This window comes from Eumetopias jubatus, unplaced genomic scaffold (assembly GCF_037043125.1).
Source record: "Eumetopias jubatus isolate StellerSeaLion01/CBP00866 unplaced genomic scaffold, mEumJub1_p1.0 scaffold_10, whole genome shotgun sequence".
In the NCBI taxonomy this organism is placed as follows: domain Eukaryota; kingdom Metazoa; phylum Chordata; class Mammalia; order Carnivora; family Otariidae; genus Eumetopias; species Eumetopias jubatus.
Window position 1 is genome coordinate 82,752,985 of NW_028274816.1, and position 25,928 is coordinate 82,778,912.

General features: G+C 48.8%; 1 protein-coding gene across 3 annotated transcripts in view; it reads right to left on the reverse strand.

Moving 5' to 3' along the window:
- Window positions 1-25,928, reverse strand: part of RPTOR (regulatory associated protein of MTOR complex 1) — a 339,381-nt gene that overhangs the window by 258,611 nt on the left and 54,842 nt on the right. For 2 of the 3 annotated variants that reach the window (XM_028112364.2, XM_028112363.2), the window contains exon 2: window positions 8,877-8,979. The exons of the other annotated variant lie outside the window; for it this stretch is intronic. In XM_028112364.2, the coding sequence (XP_027968165.1) occupies window positions 8,877-8,979 (103 nt within the window). The remainder of the gene's footprint in view (window positions 1-8,876; window positions 8,980-25,928) is intronic. 3 annotated transcript variants of the gene reach the window in all.

A 25,928-nucleotide genomic window follows, 5' to 3' on the forward strand; every position in this document is an offset into this window, starting at 1 on the left:
CTCTGGGACGGGCAGAGAAAAGAAACAGCTTTCTCTTATTATACTCTTCAGTATTGTGGGATTTTAGAGCTATATGCACATATTACTTTGATTTTTTAAAAAAGAATTATAAAATTAAGTAACAGGATTTTAGACTTGGAAGGGACATTTAGCACCAGTGCATCAAAGTCATGGAGGACTTTTCACGATACAGACGCCAGGCCCTACCCTGGAGACTCCAATTCAATAGCTTCGGAAGAGCCCAGTCAACTAAGGAGCACCTCTGGATGAGGGAAACCTAATGAAAATTGGGCTATAATTAACTTACCTGGAAGAAGTATGGTAAATTTGTTTCGATCCATACGTAACTAAAGAAATTAGATGTTCATCTTCATCTCTCTTTGTTCTGGTAGGAACCCAGTGTTAAGGTCTCAAAAGAATTACAATGACCTCAATCAACTCTGCTGTAATCTAAATCATAAGACTGTCAAGAGACACGAATAAATCGGAAATCGGAATCTTTATGAAAAGTAAAAATTCAGGGCCACTGAAGAGCATAAACAAAGCAAAGGGAAGCAGAAAATAGCATCAACAAACAGAAACCACTCCAACAGCCATACCTTGTGCATGAGCCTGGGAGAGCAAATGCAAGAACTGGTGTGCCTTTGTCCACACTTGTGTGTGGTACCCATGTGGTCAGTGCCTGTAGCTGGAATCTACACTTAAGAGAACAGAAAGGGTTTCCTCTGTAAAAAGATAAAAGGCCTGTCCAGGAACCACACCGATCAGCGGCAGCTCCTAGGTGTGCGCTCCGAAGAACCATGACACAGGGAGGGAGGGAGGGAGTGCCACCGGTCCCCAAGTTAGAGGGAAGGACCAAAGCCAGCCCTCCTCCTTGGACTTCTCCCCTTGGAAAGCCCAGACCCTCCAGCCCACACCATCCTCTGCCATGTCCCCAAAGAGGGCATGCCTAGTACCTGCCAGAGTTGGAGGGCCCCTGCCACGTGTCCCTGAGCACCCTGCCGCCAGTCCAGTGGCCCCTCACTCCTCATGGCCGCCCAATAGCAGCACCCCTCTTCCTTCCCTGATCTGAATCAAAATCCCTGCCTTCCCAGGGGAGGGGCAGGGCACCCACCGGCCACTCATCAGGCTGGGATCAACCGAGTGGCACTGTCATATCCTGTCTACTGGGAACCCCTGTGGCCAATTAACTGCATGGTTTCCTCTAAGGGTGACAGAGAGTGGGGCCGGGAGAGATGAGAGGGAGCAGGAAGAGGGGAAAGAACCAGGACAAGGGAAAGGCTGCATTTACTACCAGGCTCACTACAGTAAGCTAAGTAGTGAAATCAACTAAGCCAAGCTCCTGGTGGGCGGTGCTGACGGTCTGATCCCTCTGATGAGGGATGGAACGGAACGTGGACGGAACGTAGGTCTGAGACGGTAATGCTGTCTTAAGACATTTCTCTTCCAAATCCCTCACGGATTTCTACTGAATGAATGAAATGGGTGGGCAGGTGGGTGGAAGGAAGAGGAGACGACAGTAAATGGCATTTGTATAAAATTTTAGCTTTGCATCAATCTTCCTGCAAGCTTTTCAGCATAAGCCCCCTGTATCTCATGGTGCACAGAACTTCATGCTGACGGGAACTGCAGCCGGCCCACCCATGGCACAGGAGAGAAGCTGAAGTTCCAAGTGCTCAGATGACTCGGTCAAGGTCACAGAGGCTGGCGATGGTGCTGGCAGTCGGCCAACCGAAACACCTCCCTGTTCTCTCCACTCTTCCTTCAGAAGAGCCTGTGTGCTACCATCAACTACTAACACGCTGGCCCCTACCGCGACGGCTGGTGCTGGCACTGAGGAGGCTCTCCCTCCTCCGGGCTACGTTCTGGAAGATTGTGAGAAGGGCAGAAGCCCAGGGAGCAGGTGTCCTGGTGTCCTCTCCACCAGCCCGAAGATGAGCACAGGTGAACCCTTTGAAAACAATTCTTCTGTGATGTCGGTCCTCCCTGGGAAAGCCTACAGTATGCTACCACTTGGATGACATGAAAATAAGCAAGACTAACTGACGCTGTCGGGCTGGAGACTGGGGGCAGGGCTGGCTGGGAGCTGACGAGAGACGGGACTGGACTTGGGGGCCGCTGCTGAGGCTGTTTCTTGATCTGTAATGGGTCAGTCTGGGAAAAGTTGTCAAACTCCACACTGGGATTCCCACACCTTTCCGTACGTATGCTACCCTTCAGAACAAAGGGCGCCTGGGTGGCTCAGTCGGCGAAGTGTCTGACTTTGGCTCAGGTCATGATCTCAGGATCCTGGGACGGAGCTCCGCACCACACCAGGCTCCCTGCTCCTCCGAGATTCTGTTTGTCTCTCTGCCTCTGCCCCTCCCCTGGCTCGTGCTCTTTCTCTCTCTCAAAATACATAAAATCTTTTTAAAAAAAATATGAAGAAACATGCAGAGCTCACTGCTCAAAGAACGTCTGTACCTCTTTGTAGCTTGTATTTATGTGGACATTTTATACGTATCTGTTAATTGACTTACTGACTGAGCACTGCCTACTGGATCAAGTAAAAGTTTCTCTGTATGGCGTTCAAAGACTCTGCCACTAATTAGTTGTGTAACCTTGAGCAGCTAATTTTGATTGAGAAAATAATCATGGCAAAGGGCCACTTTGAAATCAGAAGTGGTTTTTAATGGCTCTGTACTATATCAGCCATAATACCCACATGCATTTTACCATTAGAAGCGTATAGAGTGGGAGGCACTTCATCCCACTGAGGTGAGGGCAGAGCAGGGAACCTCTGGCAGTGAGGCTCTGGTTCATGGCCGGACCTGGCCCTCCCAGTGCCTGTGGGTCCCAGCACAGGAGCCTTCATCCTACAGGGGCCTTGTCTACACTGCAGCCCGGTCCTAACCATTCAGCCTTACCCGCCCCCCCACCCCCCCACCCTCCCCGCCGCAAAGCCACAAAATAGATGGTGTTCCTGTGTTGTCTCGTGTTGCACAAGCACCAGGAGCTGGGAGGATTTTCCACAGAGCTGTGGGGATGGCTGGGATGCTGCGTTGTAAGGTGCAGACCTCGCTGCTCACACAAGGCACTCTGCATACGGGGGTGGGGGAGGCCCCAAGCAGTTACACGCACCTCCGCCTCCTTCAGGGGACACAGGGATACTACTAGGAGAGGCCAGCATGACCAGAATGAGAAAATAGGGTCTCAACTGCAGGACCCGTGGTGCACCAGGCTCACGGCAGTGGGTGCCCCCGACACCCAATGTCCAGGGGGCCCAGCCTGTGCTCCAAGGGTTCAGTCCCCAAAGCTGGGCCCCTTCTCCTCCTCGGGGTCTTGGCTCTCGCCTCCCCTGCAAAGCCTCGTCGTCCACCCACAGCATTTTCTGAGCTCCCGGGCTGCTCAGGGTGGACCCACGTCACTGGCGCCAGCCTCACGTCCCGGCCCTATCACAGTCAGGCTCCTTGCAAACAGGGAGCAGCACTCTCCTTTCTTCTGTGCTTACACGGAAGTTTCCCCCTCACAACCATCTGTGGACCAACCTGACTGACCGGTCAACCCTGAGTTTGCTGCAACAATTGAAGGACGAGGCCTGTGGCAGGGCTCTGTCAACTCAAGGACGTGCAAAAACAATCACTCTGTAGTTCATCTGCGCTGCATCCCCCAGTGCCCACATGTGGGGGGGGGAGGGGGGGAAGGCTTTCCGCTGAGGGGTGAGAGGAAAACACAGCTAGGTGCCTCCCAAATATTTCCTTAGGATTCCAGAATTTCCCAGCACCTGGCAAACCTCTAGGCTTCTCATCTCTGATGATACACGGCCACCATTAATGAGCACATAAAAAAAATCTCTCAGCTAAATGAGACCTCCTCCTGTTCAGCATTCAGCTCATCTATACTCTGCTTTCAAACACAGATATTTCTCCAAGAGGTATGGGCACTCACTGTTCTTCAGCACGGTTGTTTTTAGTATTACGCTGTAGCATTTAATGTTGGGCCATAAAACAAAACAGCCTCTCCCCTGCTTCTCTGAGAAGAGCTGAGTGTCACTTCCATGAAATAAAACAGCATCTTATTATCTGGCGGAGTGGAGGGGCAGGGGTGAGGAAAGAGGTGTTGACAGCCAGCCATGTGGGAACTCTCAGTGTCCATGCTCTGCCCCTGCACCAAGGGGGCGGGGGGGGGGGGCCGCCAGTGAGCCCGTGCACTTGTGAGCAGCACGGTGACCCTTCTCCTTGTTTATCCTGGCAACAATTCCTGTCATCATCCAAAAACCTAGAGGGCCACTTCCCGACCACAGACAGGTCCATTCTCGGAGTCTCTCCTGTGTGTGCTGGCAATGCGTGCCCAGGGACACCAAATGGACTGAAAAGTAAGAGTCCTCCCATCTGTCAAGCTACCCACACCCCTCGTCCCGGAGGTCAGAGCAGTTTCAACTAGCACGGACTGTCTCTGTTGGTTTGGTGTGTATCTGTCTGCAGCCAAAAAGCCATCAACCTGCAATCCACCCCACCCCTGGCACAGAGACCCCCACACTCACGGGCCTAAGGTAAAGCACGGGAGACTCTCAGTTGTCACCTGACGTAGGTAATGTCTACTTAAGATGAGAAACATCTAGCACTCTACTCTCAGACATCTGCTAGAGACCTCCAGCCGACACAGCAGCTGTCCCTCTAGGCTGGCTCACGTTATGACTGGTACATGACGCAGGCCCGTTCCCCTGCTCTGAGTGAGTGCACAGGGGCAGAAGACAAGCAGACGCAGGAAGCACCTCTGGTTCCCACTCAACACTGTGGCGGGTGGGGTGTCAGGCAGGGGAGGGGCCTGGGGTTCGCTGCAGGCGCTCTCTGCACTGAGCCATGTTCACCGTCCCAGTAAAGCCTCTTCCCAGCCAAGAGGTAGGTGCCATCACCGCTCCATTGTACAGATGAGGAAACTAAGGCCCCAAATCACGAAGGGACTTGCTGAAGTGAACAGGTGAGAGGAACAAGGCTAGGGTCTTGATGAACGCAAAACCTTCGGGTTTCTGGTGATGGAACGCAAAGCCAGAGAGGGAACCTAATGTGGGGATGGCTGCCTTCGCAACAGGAACGCCCTTTAAGCTACGGCTACCCTGGCCCCTGCAGGGGGTCTTCCCTGCGACTCCTTCCCCAGCCATGACACACTCGAACATTCACATCCTGAAAATGGCAGAACCAACCCATCCTCAGGTCTGGGTGTCCTTGCCCTGCCAGCTGAGCCGCTCCACGGCCTTCACCGCCCGAAACCCCTCATCCAGCACCACCCATCCCCACATACTCAGGGCCCTGGCTCTGCTCCTCTTCCTCTGGTCACTGCTCGTTCTGGGCCGGTGACCTCCCCAACCCCCTTCTCCGACCAGCTCGGCCTTTCTAGCTGTCCCCTGGAAGCTGGAAGCTGCTCTGCTCCCAACACCCAGAAGCACCGGCCTTCCGCAAAATGTAACCCCACCGTCTCCACGGCTGGGCCCCAACTCTCAGTCCTGGTGACCACTATGATCATGCCTGAAACCTACAGCACTGTTGGAAATGCTACACCTCTTCCCCAGCAAGCCTAGAGCACTGGGGGGTGCCGTGCAGGGCGGGCAGCCCCTCAGGGATGAGGGGTGTCTCCCAGGGAGCCAGTCCCGTCAGGGGCTCGGAGCCCGTCCACGAGAAGGGAAGAGGCATCTCCGTGGAGGGGCTGGGGACCTGGCAGGGGGAGGACAGACGACTGTGGGGGAAGTGGCAGGATACAGGAGTCTGAGGAGGGTGCAGACAGCGGGGATGAGAAGCTGCCTCACACAGCATAAAGGATACCAAGTAACCGTATCAAGGCTGTCAGAGGAGGGAGTTACAAACATGGAAAGGTCCTGTTGGGTTTGAAAAGAGACAGTGCAGGAGCACAGTGGTGAACGTGTACACGCAGACACATGTGTACACGCAGAGACACATGCGCACACGCACGCGTCAAGGAGAGAGGGAGCAACGAGACACTGGTTCCCATGAGAACACCAGCACCCAGATCCCAGTTTCTAAATCTGGATGCTGCTGACGGGAACTGGGCTCCTGCGAGGTGTGGTCCATACTGGGACGGGACAGAAAGCACAAGCCGGAAGTAAGGACTACTCACAGAACAAGGGCCACAGAAGCTGGTGGGAACAGGACTGCCTGGTAACTGGGAACATCGTGATAAGCGACGGTGGCACTGGACTGTAACCCACTGAATGAGAAAGGAAACCGTGAGTTCACACCGAATACACTCAAAGTCTGATGAGGAATACCCGCACAGCTACATACCACTTCCCCAAACTCGTCATTACTTACAAAGGGAACAGGGGCCTTCAGAGCGAGAGTTCCGGCAGGACCTGCTTCATCAAGTGGTAAGCAAGTTAGCTGCATAACCAGTAGCAGGATACATCTACTCATGTGCCACCCGATACATGCCATGGGGGGAAGGCAGATCTCTTCTGTGACACTCCTGTTAATCCTGAGGAAACAGCAGCGTGTTCTACTAAACCCAGCCTGTGATCCTCTGGGTGTCGGCGTCATGAGGGTCAAGGAAAGACTGAGGACCTGGTCCAGTTTGCATGGGACTAAATCCAGGGCAATGCACTATGCTGAGCCAGGTCCCTGTGCCACAAACGACATCCTGGGACAGGTGGCGCACCTGAGTGCTCCCATGGTCACCCCTGGCAGTGATGGCCGTGCTGGGATTACGCTCGTGGGGATCACAATAACTCACAGGAGGTGGAGCAGCACTGCAAGAGCTTACTCTCCTTTGAAGCAGGAAAAAAGCTCCTTAGCTCTGTGCTTGCGAGTTTAGGATTTATTATTTCCAAAATAAAAATTAAAAATACGCACTGCTAGATACCACTGCAAATTTGCCGAATCAAATCTCCAGGATTCTTCTTTCTCTTATTCCATACTGTTAAAATCACCATCAGAAGGGCCAGCCCTACTCACTTTTGAAATAAAGGCCAAATACAAATTTTTTAACTTAGAATAAGGTATATGCCCTTTCGAACTCAAAATCCACTGAAATTAGTACAGAGTAGATTATATTCCTAAATTGTAGAGAAATTTTTAAAAACACGGTATAAAAAAATCTATTCATTTCCTGGATTTCTCATGGCAAGAAGTAAGTAAGGAATTCCTTTCATTTTCACTGACACTGTCCCATAAACACCCATCAAAGAGACTGTGTGAGGTATGAGGGAGGGCTCTTTTGTTGGTAGGGGGCAGAGAATGCCCAGAGAATCTAACAGAAGCCATGGATTTTCACCTGGAAGGTGCAATTCCATACTCAGACACCACCACCCGCACAATCCCAGAGGGTTCACGCATCCCCGGGAGCACACCCTGGGATCCAGGTTGAGAAACGTTGTTCTAAAAACCTAATATAAGAGTACTTAAAGAGGGAGAAAAGAGAACACAATTGGTAAAATCCAGCTTTGACAAGGGGTAAATGAAGTGGAAACAGTCAGTGGTGGCTAATAAGAAGTCAATTTTACTGGCAAAGACGCCAGGACATGGCAGAAAGCCAAGAAGGCCTCTAGGGAAATCAGCCACGCGAGCAGCTGCTCTGTCACTGGGCATGGGGCACAAGAGGCCTGGGCTGCATGCAGGGAGGCTGTGAGACAGAGACGGCCACCCTAAGACCCCGGAGACAGTGAGACAGGCAAGCAAAGTGGGAAAAACAACACTGTTTCCAATTCAGACTGGAATATAGGCTTCCGCCCCCACCCCGTCCAAAAGTAGAGCATTCCTCTGCCACCCCTGGTAAGCCAATCCCTGCTTCCTGCCAGCAAAAACCCTCTGGGTGGGGTTCCTTCAGTTAGCAAACACAGGCTCCAACAGAGGTCTTTCCTAAAATCCAAGCCGCACAAAGCTGGCCTTCAAATAGCAGAGGCAATATGTCATTTGCAATTTTTGTTATTTAGAGTAGATGAAGGGAATTTCTGCTTTTGCTGAGAGGTGGCGAAAGCTGGAGGGGGGAGGGAGGAAGCTGGAGGGGGGAGGGTGCTGTTGCCCCCAATCTTATCAAAAAGAGAAAGCTAAACAATCCACAACAGAAACAAAGAAAAATGCACACTTCACTGTTCAATTACACCAAAGTTTAAAGACAAAATACTACCCAATTCACTACTAACTCTTCCATGAAACAAACTATGGGACTATTTCTCAATGCATTTAAATGAGGGCAGCAGTATCTTGCTACCAAAACCAAACAAATACGTTGCAAGAAAAGAAAACCACAAACCAATATCACTCATAAATACAGTTGAAAAATTCCTTAACAAAATATTAGCCATCAAATCCAGCAATATATAAAAAAGATAACACAAGTGGGGTTTATTCCAGGCATTCAAGCTTGGCTTAACAACCAAAATGCAATCAGTGTAATTCCCCATATCAACAAACTAAAAAAGAAAAGCCAGGTGATTATGTCACAGATGTTGAGAAAGCATTTTGTAAGATTCAGCATTGATTCTTGACGAAAAAACTCTCAGCAGGCTAAGAACCATCATGCTGAATGGTGACAGCCTAATGCTCATCCCTCCCGAGACACCGGGCCAAGAAGCACTGGGCACGCCTTCCTCAGGAAGAATCAGGACTTGTGGTGCACACAGGAAACTGCCACTCCATTTTTTTAAAAAGTGTACATAGCTACTATTACGTGCAAATTTAAAGGAGAAAACGCTATAATCCAGGAATCATTACTTATTAATTTTCCTTGAAACACTCTGTGCAGGACAAATCATACCTTAAAGGTTCTAAGCCCAAAAAGAAATGAAACTCTCAGATTCATGCAAACCACTGGCGGCCCCCAGTGGACCGAGAGCCCCTACAGGGACCCTCGCCACAGGCCATGAAGGTGGGAGGGGCGGCACTTACCAATCCAGCACTCCAAACGTGCACAGGGGGTGGTCTTCACCACATCTGGAGGGTCCACGCCAACATTCAGGCATAAAACTAAGGCAACACTAACCGTCTTCATCTGGAAACAACAGAAACAACAAGTACTTCAGTATGCATCCCACTGACACACTATTCCAGGATCAGAGATATCCCCAGAACCTACGAAGCCCTGTCCCCACCACCGGCCTCTCCAGCTGTCCTGTGCCACCCCCGAGGTCCTGCACGAGTAACTTCTTTCCTGGAGGGGTTTTGGAGTAACGCGGGCAGACAGGAAGAGGTCCGCAGCGGGAGAGCCTCCACCAGGCTTCCTTATGATACGCGTTCAGAAACAGAATTACTTGACTAAAAAATACAAAGGCACTGCCTACATTGCACCAAAATCCTTTGCAAAAACTTTGCACAAACTTACACTCTGACCAGGTTACACTATTCTCATTATTTAAAATCATTAATGATTTGGTGAGAGAAAACCTGTCATACTGATTCAGTTAGCATTCTTTCAGTATTAGTAACACTGAGTATTTCTTCAAATGTGTATTCACTATTTGTGACTTTTATGTTTTGTGGATTTCCTACTCATGTTTATACTACTACACTGGCATTAGTGACTATTTCCAGTTGACTTCTTGTACTCTTTACATATGAAAGACTGCATCCACATTACTCATTGCGAATATTCCCCTAGCCTGGCGTTTGACATCTGATTCATTTCTTGCCTCTGGACATACAAAGCCTTGGTTCTATCATCTGATACAGCTTCCCGAACACCTGTTCCTTCTCCAGCAGCCCAGTACGCGGAACGTCAGCCCTCCCTACCCGGCTGCTCAAGCCAGAAACCTGGAGCTCAGCCTTCAAACGTTTACTGAGCACCTACTAGGGGCCAATCACTATTTTTAGGTGGTGAGGCTATATCCGTAAATCAAAGGAACCAAAATCCCAGCAGAGGGTGGTGGAGGTATCACTTCAAACATGTGAGAGGGCTCTGAGCTATCAGAGACCACCCTTGACCCCTCACCCTGCCTATTTCATCCAGCCTCCCAACCGCCTCCTGCACCTGCCCCCTTCGCTATCCCCCCGCTCCCAGCCACAGCCAAGTCCAAGCTGGCTCCGGGCTACAGCTGCTCGCCTGCTGCCCCGTCCCCAGGGCGGGCTCCACGCTGCAGCTAAAGCATACTTTCCCATGCATCTGCTCACTGCCCTGCTCTGTCCATCACAAACCTTCAAGATCGACATCTGAACTGCTCAACACGCATCAAAATCTTGAAAGCCCAATTCCTGCTAAGCACGTCACCCACCTGTCACGGCCCCACCCTCAGTGGCTGCACATCCTCCACCCACTTGGCATGACCTTGGGGCTTCCCAGCCACAGCTCCCTCTGCCTGGAAGGCCGCCCCCTCCCGCTCCACCAACCCGGACTCTCCCTTTCGGTCTCCGCGAAGACAGCTATTTCTCAGGGAGGTTTGTCCCCAAACCCCAGTGGGAGCAACAACACCAGGCACCATGCTCTCCTGCTGGCAGAGCTCTCTGACCTAGGCTCCCAAGATCAGAGCTGACCCACGTGGACGCCAACACCCAGCACATGCCCGGGGCTCAGGACCTCCCTGCTCAGTGAGGGCCCACGTGGATTTCTTCTGCTGTTTTACATTTAACCTTTCAAGCCATCTGGATGTTACTGTGATATATGACACAACATGAAGAATAATTTCTGTCTCAAAACACTAGCCAATCACACCAATTCCCCCTGTTAAATAATCCCTAAACTCACAGGTTTATAGGACTCCTATAGCATATATAAATTTCCAGATAGATCAAATTGTACTTCAGCCTAACTGAATTTATCCCATCATCCCATCAACCAGTACTGGTGCCAGTACTGGTACCACCCTGATTTAAGTAACTTCTCTTTACAACGTTTCACAATGCTTGGGAGGGAAGGTTTCCTTTCTCACAGTCTTTTTTAAACTTTTACTTAGCTATATTTATATTCATCTCTTTTCTTCCCAAATTAATCAGTTATTCAATTTTGTTTTTTAAAAGGCTTTTATTTTATTTATTTATTTATTTATTTAACAGAGACCGAGAGAGAGCACAAGTAGGCAGAGCGGCAGGCAGAGGCAGAGGGAGAAGCGGGCTCTCTGCTGAGCAGGGAGCCCGATGCGGGGCTCAATCCCAGGGCCCAGGGATCATGATCCGAGCTGAAGGCAGACGCTAACCAACTGAGCCACCCAGGTGCCCCAGTTACTCAAATTTTTAATCCCATAGAGACTGACTAAAGTTGCATTAAACTGCATATTGATAACAGAGTATTTTAAATTGTCTTCTTTAATCCAAGAAGTCCACATATGAGAATTTGTCAGAGAAAAATACCAAAAAATATAATAAAGGGGAAGTCTGTATGTGTAAAAATTTTCTTCACAGCATTTCTTATCATGAATAACAAGTAGAAATAACCGAAATTTTAAGTGGATAAGGGAATGTTTAAGCACGTCATTATATTCTCTTAAGAGAATGACACTTAAATTCTTATAATATTAAATGAATAAAAATCGATTCAAAAATACCAAGAAAATCATATTAAACATATAAATTAATTTTGGCAAAAGGTGACAACCTCCTAATATTCGATTTTTCTGTACAGGAACACAATGTTTCTCCATTTTTTTTTTCCAAATCTTCTTTTAATTTTTGTCAGTACTGTTTCCTTAGTTTTAGTCCTGCACGTTTCTTTTAGGATTATTCCTAGACACGTCACAGTTAAGTGTGCTTCTACGCAGGTGTTCTCCCCATCGTGGTTTCTTGGGATAGCCGCTGACACCTCTGCTAGTCACTTTATTAAATTCCTCATTAAATGTAACTGCTTCTTGGTGATCCTCCACAGGACCTGTAAGTTGACAAAGATACCACGACAAATAATGAGTCTGTCTCGTCCTTTCCAACGGCTCGTTCCTCTTCCTGTTTCAGGTCTAGGCACTGCCCACAACTTCCAAAATAGTATCACTAAGGCCTACAGAACACGGCAGTGGCGATCTTCGCATTTTAATGAGCCATCATGAGCGTTTCCTCACGGAGAACACGGGCGGTGACAGGAGACACATGTATCACCCACCTTCCCAAAGCTCGTGTTAGCGTGCTTCACCGTGACGAAAAGACCTCCTAGTGCAAGTACTACTGATGCACCTGTTTCCAATAGCCGAAATCCAAAGAGGATTTCTGCTTTTACGAGAAAAGGCAAGAAGCGGAAAGGCGTGCAGAGTTGGTTCTGCAGCCAGCCAGCGTGGAGGCGGTGCACCTGACCAGGGGGCTGCACGCAGCATCTCATGTCCAGCCCCACCCCCCCACCCCTGGCTCTGGGCTGTGTCTGAGAGCATCTGGGCTTTAGCTCCGTTTACTGTGTGCATCCATTAGCAAGGTGTGTCCCTAAGATCTCAGAAGAGCCTGAAAGGTCATTTTTGGAGTCTGGGGGTGCTCAAAACTTTTTCCCCACATGAATTAATGGTTTCTCTGCTTTACGCCATTTCAGCTCAGGAAAGGTTTCGTAGGAGCGCACTGTCTTCGGAGAGCGGAGAAACCCATATAATCTTTATCGCGTCAAGAAAAGATCCTGTGTTCAAAACAATATTTGAAGTGTGTGAAGGGAGAGTATTTAGTCTTAAAATATGTATATTTATTAATGATAAATCACTTTCTAAAGGATCTGTACCCCTGCCACCAGAGACAGTCTGAAAAGAAGAACAGTGTCTTCCTGTGGGCACGTGCCAGAATCTTCTCATTATGAACCATAAAGAACAAACGGTCCTTTTATTGTCAGGAGAAAGGGCAGAAAATCAATCAGAGAACAGCAATGGTTATTGCTTTTTTTCGTCATTTTCCAGTATTTAAGTGATCAGTATTAGTAATCCCACACAGTTGATCCATTATCTTACAGCAAAGTCAGCCTTTGAGGACAAGCTGCTCCAAACTAGAAATTCCATGGAAACATCTCTGCAGCCTTCCTATGGTCACGGTCATACTAACAGCTGCCCCACAACATCTTTAAAGCAGGGGTTTCTCCTGTGCTCGGAAGCTGCAAGGTCTCGAGAGGCGGTCACCCACACCCGGGAGCGAGCTCCAAGATGCTCGGCTCAGTCACCCCGGGGCCCGCTGGAAGGGAAGCCTGCTCGGAGAAAACCATGTCTCTCTACGGATCAGGTCTCATTTTCAAAAAACACGGTCTGCCCCACTGAAGCTTAACGGGTTTCCACAGTCTTACTCTCTCCTCAATCTGCGAAGGGAACAGGCTCCTGAACTGTCACGTCCCTTCACAAAGCCCAGTTGAGGGAGCAACATTCAGGTGGCTACGTTAAGGGACGCCAACCCCACTAGGCCTCAGGTCCAGGTCGGTGCCTCTGCACAGTGAGCCTGGCAGTCTCCCCCAGCCCCCGCCGGCCCCGCACCTGGGGAGGGAAGGGGAAGAGCCCCTCTTCAGGGAACACGTGCTCAGTGAGCCCCCACGCTCCCCCTCATGTCTCATGTCTCAGGGATTCATGACAGGCCTCATGCTGGGTCACTTCTGAGCCTCCTCCAATTACTCACGCTCACCCACTAACAGGCAGAGGGCCAACCAGCCTGAGCTCTCCAGCCATTGTCATGCTTTCCTAAAGGGCCCTGAACCAGGTGCTCATGGCCCCACCTACTTTTCCCTCTAACCCTCCCCGGGGGGAGGACATTCGTGCAGCCCCCGGCAGCCCCGGTCACGGTCCCACCGCTTCCTCCTCAGCCCGCACTCCAGACACATCGCATTCCCTCAGCCTCTATACAAGCGTTTTTAAACACACAGTTCTCACATAATTTCTGGTTTAATTACAAAATCATGTCAGAAGCTCTCCAAGGGCTTAGACAGAAATACTAATGGAAGCCCAATGATCACCCTTTAGTCCCACGAAACGCTAAAGGGCCCCCATGTCCCCCATGCCTGTCACAAATCACAGGCTTTGTTAGTGACTAGACTTCCCCATGGTCGCCTTACAGGTGAGCAACAGGAGAGCCTGGCCCTCAGACAGTGTGAAATTCGTTCCATTCCAGTGAAGACGCAGCAGGAGATAATCTGATTCATCCTTGCTCATACAATACACACCTGACCCTACCTCCTCAGTTATGCCTTCTTAAGAAAACAAAAAAGGTCTCAAGAATATATTGACACATGGAGTAGAAAAACATATTTGGCCTAACCAATTTAATTCCACCAGTGGGCAAAAGACATTACCAATGGAAATCCTTAAGCCAATCAAATGTGTCTTGTGTTCCCCTGCAAATTTTAATAGTGTTGGCCTGATTCCAAACATGGTAAGCTTAAAATTCTTAGCTATACCCTAAAGTGCCTTTTTGGTATTTTATTTTCATTTCTCATTCCAAAAACTCCAGATTAATGTTTTTTAATAACACAGTTATACCATTAAGAGAATGTAAAGGCTATGAAATTTAATGTGCCAAAAACTGCCTAATAGTATATAAAATAACCATTTTGGACTTTAAAACATTTCTTCTTCAGCGCAATATAATTGAAGATGTCAGTTATATCCCCAGAGGTTAATTCTGAACTTGAAAAGAGTATCATCTTGAAAAGCTATAAAATATTAAGTGGTCATTGGAAATGTGACTTTGGTCACATTAGTTCCAATGGGCCCCGAACAACGCCCTAACCCTGAAAGTGAGAAGCAGGTATGGATGACCTCTGAGGGCCTGAGGACTTCTCCAATCCTTGAGTTCTGGCTCCAGGCCTGGGCTCTCCAGCTGTACCAAAAGCACCCATACAGGCACGGAGAATGCTGCCCTGCGATTCTGGGCCCAACCACACCATGGATGGGAGGTGGGAGAGGCTGGGGACAGCCAGACAGCGGGGGCCAGCACTCCTGAAAAGCCTGACCAGTGTCCCATCATACAGTCTGCTGGCACCGGGTTTGTTTTGAAATTCAAAGTTTTTTAGATTTACAAAAGAATAATATGGTACATAACTCATATCTCATAGAATACACCCAAAAGGGTCTGTCTGCAACAACATTCAATATTCAAAACCATTAAAATTTCCACAGTGAAATGCACAAATATCCACTCTCCGTGGGATAAAGACTATTAACCAGGTCACATCCACTTGGCCACAAGACGAGAGGTGAAAACTTTTCCAGTGTTCAGAGCTCGCTGGGTTCAGAACTGCAGATGAGCACCTGTGGACCCGATCACCACCCGGACTTGAAAGCCCCATATCCCCAAGCGCATGGTCACCTCACTGATTAAAAATACATTAATGCCTGCCACCACTCAAAGAATTCAAAACAAAATCACAAGGGATTCCTTTATTTGTTTCCTCCCACTTAACTGATTTGATAAACCATATATATTTTAAAAGATACAGTTAATCAAGCAGCACAATCAAACCTCAATATAATAAATTCAAAGCTTACATGTGATGACATCCAAGCTGTACACAGGATGAAGAAATTACACATATGCTAAAGTGGCCAATCATTGCTTTCTGCTCCCCACACTGTGAGCCTGACTCACAAGCCGGTATAATGGAAAAGAAACAGGAAGCAAGGCTGGGGTTGCCACACATCCACTATCCCCTGCCTGTCTGAGGCAAAGCCACCCAATTCCCAGCAGTGCTCGTTAAGATTCAGAGCATCAAGCAAAAACTTTGAGCAGAGTGGAAGCTACACAAATGCATAATTTATAAAGGAAGTCAGAAACTAGAACATACAGCAAACAGAGCAGATATACCACGGGGCAGGGGGTGGGGCGGGAGGGAGGGTGTCAGGTTGAAAAAAAGAAAAAAAGGTTTGCCTCCTAACTCCCATTCCAAATACTGCTAGAAAGAAGTGAACAGTAAACCTCACAAGAAGCACATCAAATGGAATTTCTGCAGCCCAAACCTGCAAGACGATACAAGATCCTCATCATCAGCCGCCACAGGAACCTGGCAATTTTCCATCTGCATATTCCTTTGTTCATTTCAGCCAGAACTGGAGCCAGCGAGGTTCTTGAATTTATAAGTCCGTCCCCTACCTTCCACCAGAAGCCTAATAATGTAGGTTTCAGCTCTCTTTTTTGAGGCTAAATTCTCTCTGTAGTTCCCTGCGTTTAAAATCTGCCTCCACTCCTGTAAGGCAGGCTAATGAAAAGGGAGGAGACAACAGGTAACTTTTCAACATGGAAAACCAGAAGGTTGCGTTCACGGCCCTTCTCGACCCTGTGTGCCAGAGCGCTCCTTTCTCGATCGCCTCTCCCACCCCTCCAAACCACCTGGGACACTGGGAGCACACTTACTTCCCACATCACAGGCCCTTGAGAAATTTAGATCTCTAAAAACTGATTTAAAGAGGTGCACACAAAATAGGTATATAGAGATCATAACTGCTTTGAACAAACCGAAGAAATCCCTTCTTGAAGGAGCTCGATACTGAATCCTTTTGTGATTCCTTCATGAAACAAGCAGTCTCACTAATGCCACCTTGGCCAACCTGGACATCTGTGCAGGGCTCTGTCGGTGACTCGCCCCATCCTACGCTGAAAAGCCACCTTCTCGCACTAGCGAGCTGAAGGAGGGACAAGAATGACTTCTTCACCTTTTCTTATTAACACCGTAGGGGGTGAAAGTTTAAAAAGAAAATCCAAGTAACTACCCAGTCTCCTTATCTAAAAAGTGAAAATAAAAATACTTTGTCACAAAAGGAGAACATGGAGATATAGATGCTTAAAAATTAACTCTAAATAATTCAACAACATAAAGTCTAAATATGCTAAACTTAAATGCTATTGAAGCCTACAGGTCAAGGTTGAAGGGCAGAATTCAATGGCATATGCTAAATGATGCTATCTCTTACATGATGGAAAATTACAGTGCCTTTAAAAACATATTTTCAGGGGCGCCTGGGTGGCTCAGTCGTTGAGCGTCTGCCTTCGGCTCAGGTCATGATCCCAGGGTCCTGGGTTCAAGCCCCGCATCGGGCTCCCTGCTCCGCGGGAAGCCTGCTTCTCCCTCTCTCACTCCCCTGCTTATGTTCCCTCTCTTGCTGTGTCTCTGTCAAATAAATAAATAAAATCATTAAAAAAAACAAACATATTTTCAGGGGCGCCTGGCTGGCTCGGTCAGTTAAGCTTCCAACTCTTGGTTTCGGCTCAGGTCATGATATCAGGGTTCTGAGATTGAGCCCCGCACTGGGCTCCAAGCTTAGCAGGGAGTCTGCTTGAGATTTTCTCTCCCTCTGTCCTTCCCCCCTCTAAAAATAAATAAATAAATCTTTAAAAAAAAATTTTTTTCCGGTTGCACAAGTCTGCTGTTGGGCTCCATTGGTAAATGGGTAAACTTTGTAGTATGTGAATTATATCTCAATAAAGCTGTTAAAAAAGGATGTATTTTCAAGGACTGTAAGTGGCATGGGAGGCACCCAAACATAACTTGAGCGAAAAGAGGAAAGCGCAAAACCATATCCACATCATTACTATTCCAAATGTGTAAATACACACATGTAAAGGACGCAGAATAAAAACAAGGTGTCACAAGTGGTTTCGATCTCTTGAGGATTGGAAAGTGTGGATGATTCCTCCTTTTTTCTTTGTACCTGGCCCTTCTGTGTATTTTCAAATTCTCCACCATAAACAAGTTATTTCTAGAAGCAGGAGGAAAAGTCATCAAAATGATTTTATTACAATGGTCAAGGATTTCTCTCGTGCATGCGTGCATGTGCGTGTGTGTGTGTGTGTAATTTTTATTACATTCTGAAGAAAGAGAAAACAGCTCGTTGGGCCAGCTGAAGCTTAAACTGGTATCCAAGGCAACAAGCACGCTGGGACCGTGAGAGGAAATGCAGTGCAGGCGACCGCGTGTGCTTGCAGAGAGAAGCTGGTTCTGTCTCAAGCAGTCCAACCCCACCGAATACAGCCTCGTGGTCCATAAATACCTGGTCCTGGCAGAGTGAGTACAGCAAAGGGCTCCCATCCCCCTTTCCTCTACTCCTTCCTGGCTTAGGACACAAGATAAACCCTCCTGCTAAAATTTCTTTCTTGGGAATGAGATTTTCCTTCAATAAATGGATTGATTTCAAGGCTACTTAGAGATTTCTTTTATTTGATAAGACACTGGGTCATTGCTTTCCCACTCCTAACGTAAATTAAAATCAGCAGCCTCACCATGGGAGCAAGCCGTTCGTTCAGGGCTAACTTTTCTTCCACTCTTCATTATCCAGTGGTCTGATACCCGTGACACGCATTTCATAAAAACAATCCCAAGGCAAACAACCGTACACAGAGCTCCCACGCTGGCTGAAGACGCACCCCCGTGGTACCTGGACCACCTGGATAACTGGCATTTCACAACATCAAAGTCCAAGGATGCAAAGTGGGGCTATTCCCTTCCGCTCCCATCCCACACCCTGGTTGGGCCAACAGAGCTGATGAAGCAGCTCTCGCAGATCTCACAGGTCCCACAGCTCCACGTGGAGCGCAGAGGGCGCGGCGGACTCAGGCCACAGGGCCCTGGAGAGGGTCGCAACCCCACGAAAGCTGTGGGGCAGAGCACAGCTCAGGGGGCTCCCGGGAAGGCTCCTCCTGATGACGGGAAGGAAGGGAGGTCGGCCAGCAGGCTGCTGCCGTGAAGAGGAGGCCTGCCAGAGGTCTGGCAAGAATGCAAAGGGACAGGAAAGACCAAAAAAGAAGGAAAGAAACCTCTACCTCAAAGAGAACAGGTGACCGGGTGCAGCTACAGGGTGGCAGCAATGAAAGGCACAGGCCCGTCAGCGGTCTGCACGCTGACACTCTTGGAAGACTCCCGTTCAGATGCTCCCACAGGGAAAGGATGCAGCAAGCATCTGCCACCTGCGGTCTCCATACCTGTTTAACACCTTCTGTACATCTTGGCATCTTTCTATATACTATGGGCGCTACCTTCCCAAGCGAGAAAATAAAGCAACTGTGAGTCGGATTCTTGCAGCTAAGGGGCCGGCATGCGGCTTACACTCCTCCAGGCAGACGCACCTGCCGGATCCAGCAATGCCAGCAGACCCCTCTACAGACAGCTGCATGGCAGGGGCACCTCTTGAGGGTGGCACTGGAAGGTGCTTCCCAATGTCCCAGCTGTTCAGCCCCCTTGGCGTCTTCATAACTTCAGAGTCTGGCTCTAAGTCCTCCCAGAGATCCTTCAACAAATTCCTTTTCTGCTTCACCTTTCGTGGATTCTGATGGCTGTAACTAAGAACCCTCAGGCTCTTTAGGGGACAGAACATTCTAAAGCCGAAACCATTGTTGGAGTTAAGGAAATGGAGTTAAGGAGATTATTATCTTGTAATAATCACCCACTCAAGGGTCATCACACCTGGGAACTGAGGACACCCAGATTTTCCAAGGTGTCTGTCTTATCCCAACAACTGGGACCTTTACCTCCCCTCCCACGCAGACTAGCTGACCATGTCTAAGGCAGACAAGAAGGGAACAAAAGGTCAGAGCTGAGCCATCAGTGAACCATTAGGAATTTTCGCAGGCCCTGAACACACTCAGTCTGAAGCTACCAAAAGGAGCACCCTGATCTCACAGCACTTTGGATCTAAAACTGGTGCTGGCATCTCCTTCCTTCTGGACGGCAGGTCTGGAGGAGAAGAGGCTCAGGAGGTCCCTACGGAAGGGCCCAGGAACAAGAGCCACAGTGGGCCTGCCCCCGCTGGAGCAGGAAGGGAAGACTGGGCTGGGGAGGGGGCGGCGGGCCTGCAGCAGGAGCCCAGTGGCTTTTCCTGCCACCTGCAAAAGGACGAAGGCTTAGCAAACCTCATCTTCATAAAATAGTGTCAGAACTCCCCCCATGACCCAATTATTCAAAGGAATCCTAAGTGAGAAATGACCACAGGACAGGGCCACAGGTGAAATCATAAACATGAAATAATAAACACTGACATTTCAACTTCTCTCGAAGTCCCGGTGGTGGAGGTGACAGCACCGCGAACTTCCTTGGGGCTGTGGGCTGCTAAGCCAGCCGACAGCAAGCCCGGGTGTACAGCAGGCCCACGGCCCTGAATTTAAAATCACGGATGAGCAGAGGCACCTCTTCACCCGCTGCTTCAAAGCAGGGAGTTAGGATCCGAGCGGTGAGGCGTCTCCTACAGCCTGCCATTGGCTATGTACACCTCTCCTTGACACTCTTGCAACTCGGCCCAAAGTGTTTTGTCTTCAACATTCTCCATCTGCTCTGCTCTCAGAAACTGTTGCAAACACACGCAACACACCCAGATCCAGAAGAGCCACATTCACCATCACCGTGCCGTGTGAACAAAGCCAAACCCCAACACGGGTCTGCAAATGTCGTGGGTTCTTCTGACAACCAAGCACAAGGCTCAGCCCTGAAGAGCCATAAAAATCATTAATAATCCCCACAAAACATAGGATTTGAGAGAAGAGGAAAGAAAGCAAGCTAGGTGAGTGCTACTGGCAAAAGCTCTCTTCCTGACAGAGTACTTTTAAAGAAAAATCCAAGTGGAACCTCAAAAACACAACATTAAAAAAAACAAAAAGCAAAACCAATTTCAAAAATGAATGATATCCTTCAGGGAACATTTCAAACATGAATCACAGCAAGGCCTCTGAACCTCTGAAGGCCAGTCCCTTCCCTAGGGAGGCTACCTCGCTGCCCCCTCGCTGTGCAAACCTCCCCGACCCCCGACCCACCAGGCCTCTCAGACCGCAGCACCGGGCTCAGGGAGCACCTATTCGTGGGTGGGACACTCCGGACTGTGGGCCTGTCCACCTCACTTGGTCACCTTTGAAGCTCTCGGCCCTGGGGCCCTTGCCCGCAAGAGGAAGGTCCTGGATAAATGTGAGGAAGAGAGAGGGAGTGTCTTTTTCAGAAACTAGATGACAATCAAGGACTCCCCACTACTCCACTGGTATCTTTGGGGGCCCTCCACAAATACCAGGAAGAAAGTCGCTATTCTTCTCAAGTCCTGTAACGGGAAATCCACCTACTACAGCCACCCCTGGGAACAGAGATGAGCGTGGGGATGGACAGCTCATCATCCTCACAGTCACTGACACAGAACACAGGGCCCAGCTGAAATCTTAATGCCGTTTCAATAATGCTTCCCACTGTGGAACCACAGAGAATCTCCTGGATCCAATCTGTTCTTCTTGGAAGTGTCCACATATAAATGCTATTGCATATTAAATGTAAGCATAAAAAAGAAGGCATGAGAGGTAGGGGTCTGAATATTCATTTCAAACATCTTCCTCAAATGCCTGAGGCATCGGAGGTAGTCATGGGTTCAGGGGATGACACAGGCAGGGCTCAGAACTCACCTTGTCTGACACAAATGAAGACAGCTTTGAAAGGAACAGTGACATTCAATCTGAGTCTGGAGAGAGAATTCGAAGGCCAGCAAGCAGCGCCAGGCAACGCGGGTCACGGGAGCAGAGGCCGGAGGATGGCCGGGCTCCCCGGGAGGAGTGGAGCGAGGCAGGCTGCATGCCATGCCGAGGGGGTGTCCTTCACCTACACGAATGGGCTACATGGGGGATCCCTGGCTCTGGGGAGCTGTTGTGCTGTTTCTGAGCTATGATATTTCAGGTACTTTTGGTTCCTTTTACAAATACACACATGCACAAATATATATTATTTCACCCTTAAAATTCCACCCACAATTTTTATGGCTTTACATCTTTGCTGATTTTCAAATCAGCTTAAAGTTTAATGAAAAGTACTCCTATCATCACAAGATACAGGTTCAGAGAAAAAATTAGTCACAAAGAGAAAGCTAGGAATCAGAATGGCTTCAGAGATCTCAAATGGAAGGAAAGCAAACCAGATTTCCAACCTAGAATTTCATAACTAGACAATCAATTAAGTGTGATGAGCATAAAATTAAGACTCATATAAAAAGCCCATCCTATTTTTATTTTTTTAAAGATTTATTTATTTATTTATTTGAGGTAGAGAGAGAGAGAGCATGAGTGGGGGGGGGCAGAGGGAGAGGGAAAAGCAGACTCCGTGCTGAGCAGGGAGCCCGATGTGGGGCTCAATCCCATCTGCCTAAAAGGCAGATGCTTAACAGACTAAGCCACCCAGGTGCCCCGCCCATCCTATTTTTAAATGATAAAGGAGAGGATTGTGTACTAAGTTACAAGTGGATTCACAAACACAATATGAAGTCATCAGCAACACACTGGCATTCTGACCCAAAAGGCTGAACCTGAATATGACCGTGCTTCACCATTAGACTGATGGTCTGCAAGAGATGCAGGGGACAGAGGAACAAGTTAGATGACACCACAAAGACAAAATCAGCAAAACCTAAACGTGAGACATTCTCCAGCACAACCAGCCTGGACCCCTTCTTCAAAAAGTCAACGTTCTTTAAAAAAAAAAAAAAAAAAGTTCTACCATAAACCACTATTAACAGGTAGAACTTGGCTTTAAAAACAGCTGTGAAAGATGTCGTGAAACAGACAAATGTGGGCACAGTCAAGGCATCAGACGGCGATGAGGATGCAGAGCTGACTCTCCGGAGCGAGCTCAGGGTCAGGGTCAGGCAGGAGGACGTGCGCACAGAGGTGTTCTGAGTTCAGGAGGAAAGAGTCATCACATGTCTACTAACTTTCAGGTGACTCAAGAACACATAACAGGAGGAAAAGAGCCAATACAGCAAACTGTGAACAACTGTTGGACCCAAGCAGGAGACACAGCATTGTGCGTTGTCCTGGTCTTTCGACCGTTCTAGCTGTCAGAGGGCTTTTTCAACCAGACTGGAGGCCACCTCATTGAAGAAAACAAAACTGATCAGAAGATCCCAAGCAAAAATATATTCTGTTGCTTCAAACTAGTTTCCAGATAAATAAAATTATTTTAGTTTCCATGGAAGGGTAAGTTCTGGAAACCATTACAAGGCCCAGACTGCGCATGTACCTGCGCCACTCTAAAATTCAACAGAAGGAGCAGAGGTGCGATAGGACCCCAACATCAGACCTGCTTTTTGCTGTTCTTGCTAACCTGATATGAGGCATGCGGCACCTTCAGTCCAAAACTAAGCCTGTGTCAAAGAACTTTCTGGGTTTTCCTTCAGGGGTGAATTCTAACATGTCCGGAGAGCCACACTTCCTCTGGCCTCCTCTTTATCAGTGACACGGGATGCTCCTTCCAGGCGCTTCTGCCACGGGCCCAGAGACCCCAGCAGGAAGGCCCACACCTCACTCACCCCTCTCAGTGGCAGCTGCCCAACGAGGACCAGCCAGGAGCGCAGCCCTGAGGCCACCACTGGCTGCCCTGTCCCCAGACAAAGATTTCCATAGCAGAGCACGCCAACCTGAGGGCAGGCAGCGCGACAGCCTCATCATGCTCTTTACTAGACAAGTGAATGAAGCCCACTGAACCCTCCCTACGAACAACAAAAACCACTTGCTCACTTTAATGAGCTATGGTAATTGACAACAATGGGAACATTATACATTACATGAACAAAATTCAGAAATGTTTTCCGTCTGTATCATCATTATGTTGTATAATTGAGCTTTTGCTGCACGTACCAGGAATAGGAAATGTTTTACATTTTGCTAAGCTGACTGTATAATGAAAGTAGTAAAACTGAACAGATATATGGGGGGAGAAGGGGGAGGGGAGAGGAGGGGGGAGGGAGAGAAGAAGGGGGAGGAGGAAGAGTAGGTAGAAGAGGAGGATGGTAAGGGATAAGGGGAGGGGGGGAGAAGCAGGGAGGGGAGGAGGGGGAGGGGAGGCCACCTCCCCCTCGCAGTTCTCTCCGCGTATGGCTTAGTGCCCTGCTGCCCTCTGGCCTATCTCTCTGTCATCGTCCCCTGCCTCCCTCTCACCCCAAATCCGTCCCATGTGCAAGGCACTGCCAATCACTCAGCTCTAAAACCTGGAGGCTTCGCCCCAAGCCCTGGTGCTCTGACCGTCAAACTGAAGTTCACTTTGCACTTTCTTCACCCCTTGGTTCACTGCCTCTGTTCAGGCGTCAGCCTGTCCATCCCCGGGACAGCAGCACATTCTCAACTGCTCCCTCCAACCCGGCCTCCTCCGTCCGTCTGTGCGTGAATGCCACCCACACCTCCTAAGTGGACTGTCCAGGCATGCCGGGCCCGTCTCCCGGAGGCACCCTCACGGGGCTCTCCAGCCTGCGAGCCTTTGCTCTGCCCATCTGTCGCCCACATTTACACGTGTCCTCAGGCCCAAACCGATGACACTCTCTCTTGTGCTTCACCTTTCCTCTACCCAGAATGCCCTTCGCGCCACTGTTTGCTCCACTGACTCCTGAAAACCTCTGCCCAGCCCGAGTGACCCGCCTCTGGTCTGTGCTCCCCCAGCCGTCACACCCCGTGGGAGCCCCACACACTGGATTCCACGTGGAGCACCGCGTGCCCTGCTAGTGCACTGGGAGCAGGGCCCGTGCGGGAGACAGGGACTCGTTACAAAGGACACCCGAGAACCACTCTCCAGACAGGATGACGCCCGCGTGCACACGCCCAGGAGCCTCGGGGCACAGGAGCCTCTGCCGCTGCCGGAGCAAAGCACGGTTGCCCAGCGTGCCGTGGAAGAAAGCATTCTGGGAATCACTGGCAAGGCCAGGCGCATGTCCCACGGCAGAGAAGAGCTCCCGAGCCTGGGACTGAATGTCCCTCCACTCTGCACACAGAGCAGGCCGGTCCCAGGCTATTTTGCGCAATGACCACTTCACGGCTACCAAGACAGTGATGAAGGATGGTTTCACACTTGTGTACCATCTACTCCGAGACCCTCATGTGTTTTAGAAAGTTACGAAGCCTAGAAGCACCCATACATGTGTGAGAAACTAGCATGCACGACAGAGGTGACAATATAAAGCAGAGGAGGAAAAAAATGCTTTGATAACTAAGTCTAGGTGTGGGAGAAAACAAAACTAGATCTCTACGGCAGAGGCCAGGTTGGTTGCAGACCGAAACGTGAAAAACAAAACCTGAAAACAAAGTACAAAACAGCTTTAGGGCCCTCGGGCAAGGGGTGGGTGTACAAATGGACGAGAAGAGTCTGCAGCCACACAGGGCACAGGTGGGAGACATGACGAACCTGAGCGCACGCGCACGCGCGGGCGCGCGCGCACACACACACACACACACACACACACACACACACACACACACACACACACACCCTGAATGCAGATCTAGGGAAAAATGTCCATCCATACATATAACCAAAGTGTTAGCATCAATTTTGCTGTTAAAAAAGGGAAGAAAAACTAAGTAAGATGCAAATACAAAAAAGAAAAAATAGATTTCCAAAATAAAAAACTTACATGGCCACAAGTATGCACCACACAATGCAGAACCTCATTATTTCTCAGGGAAATTCAGCTAAGATAACATTTCACACCATGGGATTGGAAAAAATCTCAAGTCCAGAATACCTAAAATTAGCAAGGTTGTGGTTAAACGGGAGCCCTTGGACACTCTAGGACACAGAGCACTGACGCACTGGCTCTCTGAACGGAGTTCCAGCAACATGATCAACCGGATGAATGCACACACCTACAAACTCGATTCCATGTTTAGGTAAACACCCTAGAGAAACTCTCTTACCTGGCTTTAAATTTTACCTACTCAAGTAGCATTATAATAAAAATTGGATTTTCTTATTGTGAACAAGGGTTTAATCAACTTAAAAAGGGACAAAAATGGAGAACACTTAGACGTGTGGCACCCAGACAGGACCATGTCTCCAAGGGTCCCAGATCTGCCGCCAGTGACTGGCACCCAGGGGTCAAAAATGTTCCCCAATTCCTCTAAACAAGCAATACCAAAATAACTGGGGGGATACAAAGTCAAAATTAATTTTATATATATGTATACACTCCAGAAGAAAGTTTAGGGAAGTGATGGGCAAAACACTGGTTTTGGAGTTAGAGACACAGGAGTTTAAATCCTGATTCAACCACTAAGTGGCTACACTAGAAAGCAGGAAAGGTTACAAAAATAATAATCAACTAGTAAACTAAAATAAATAGCAATTAAGAAACACTTTATTGATAAGTG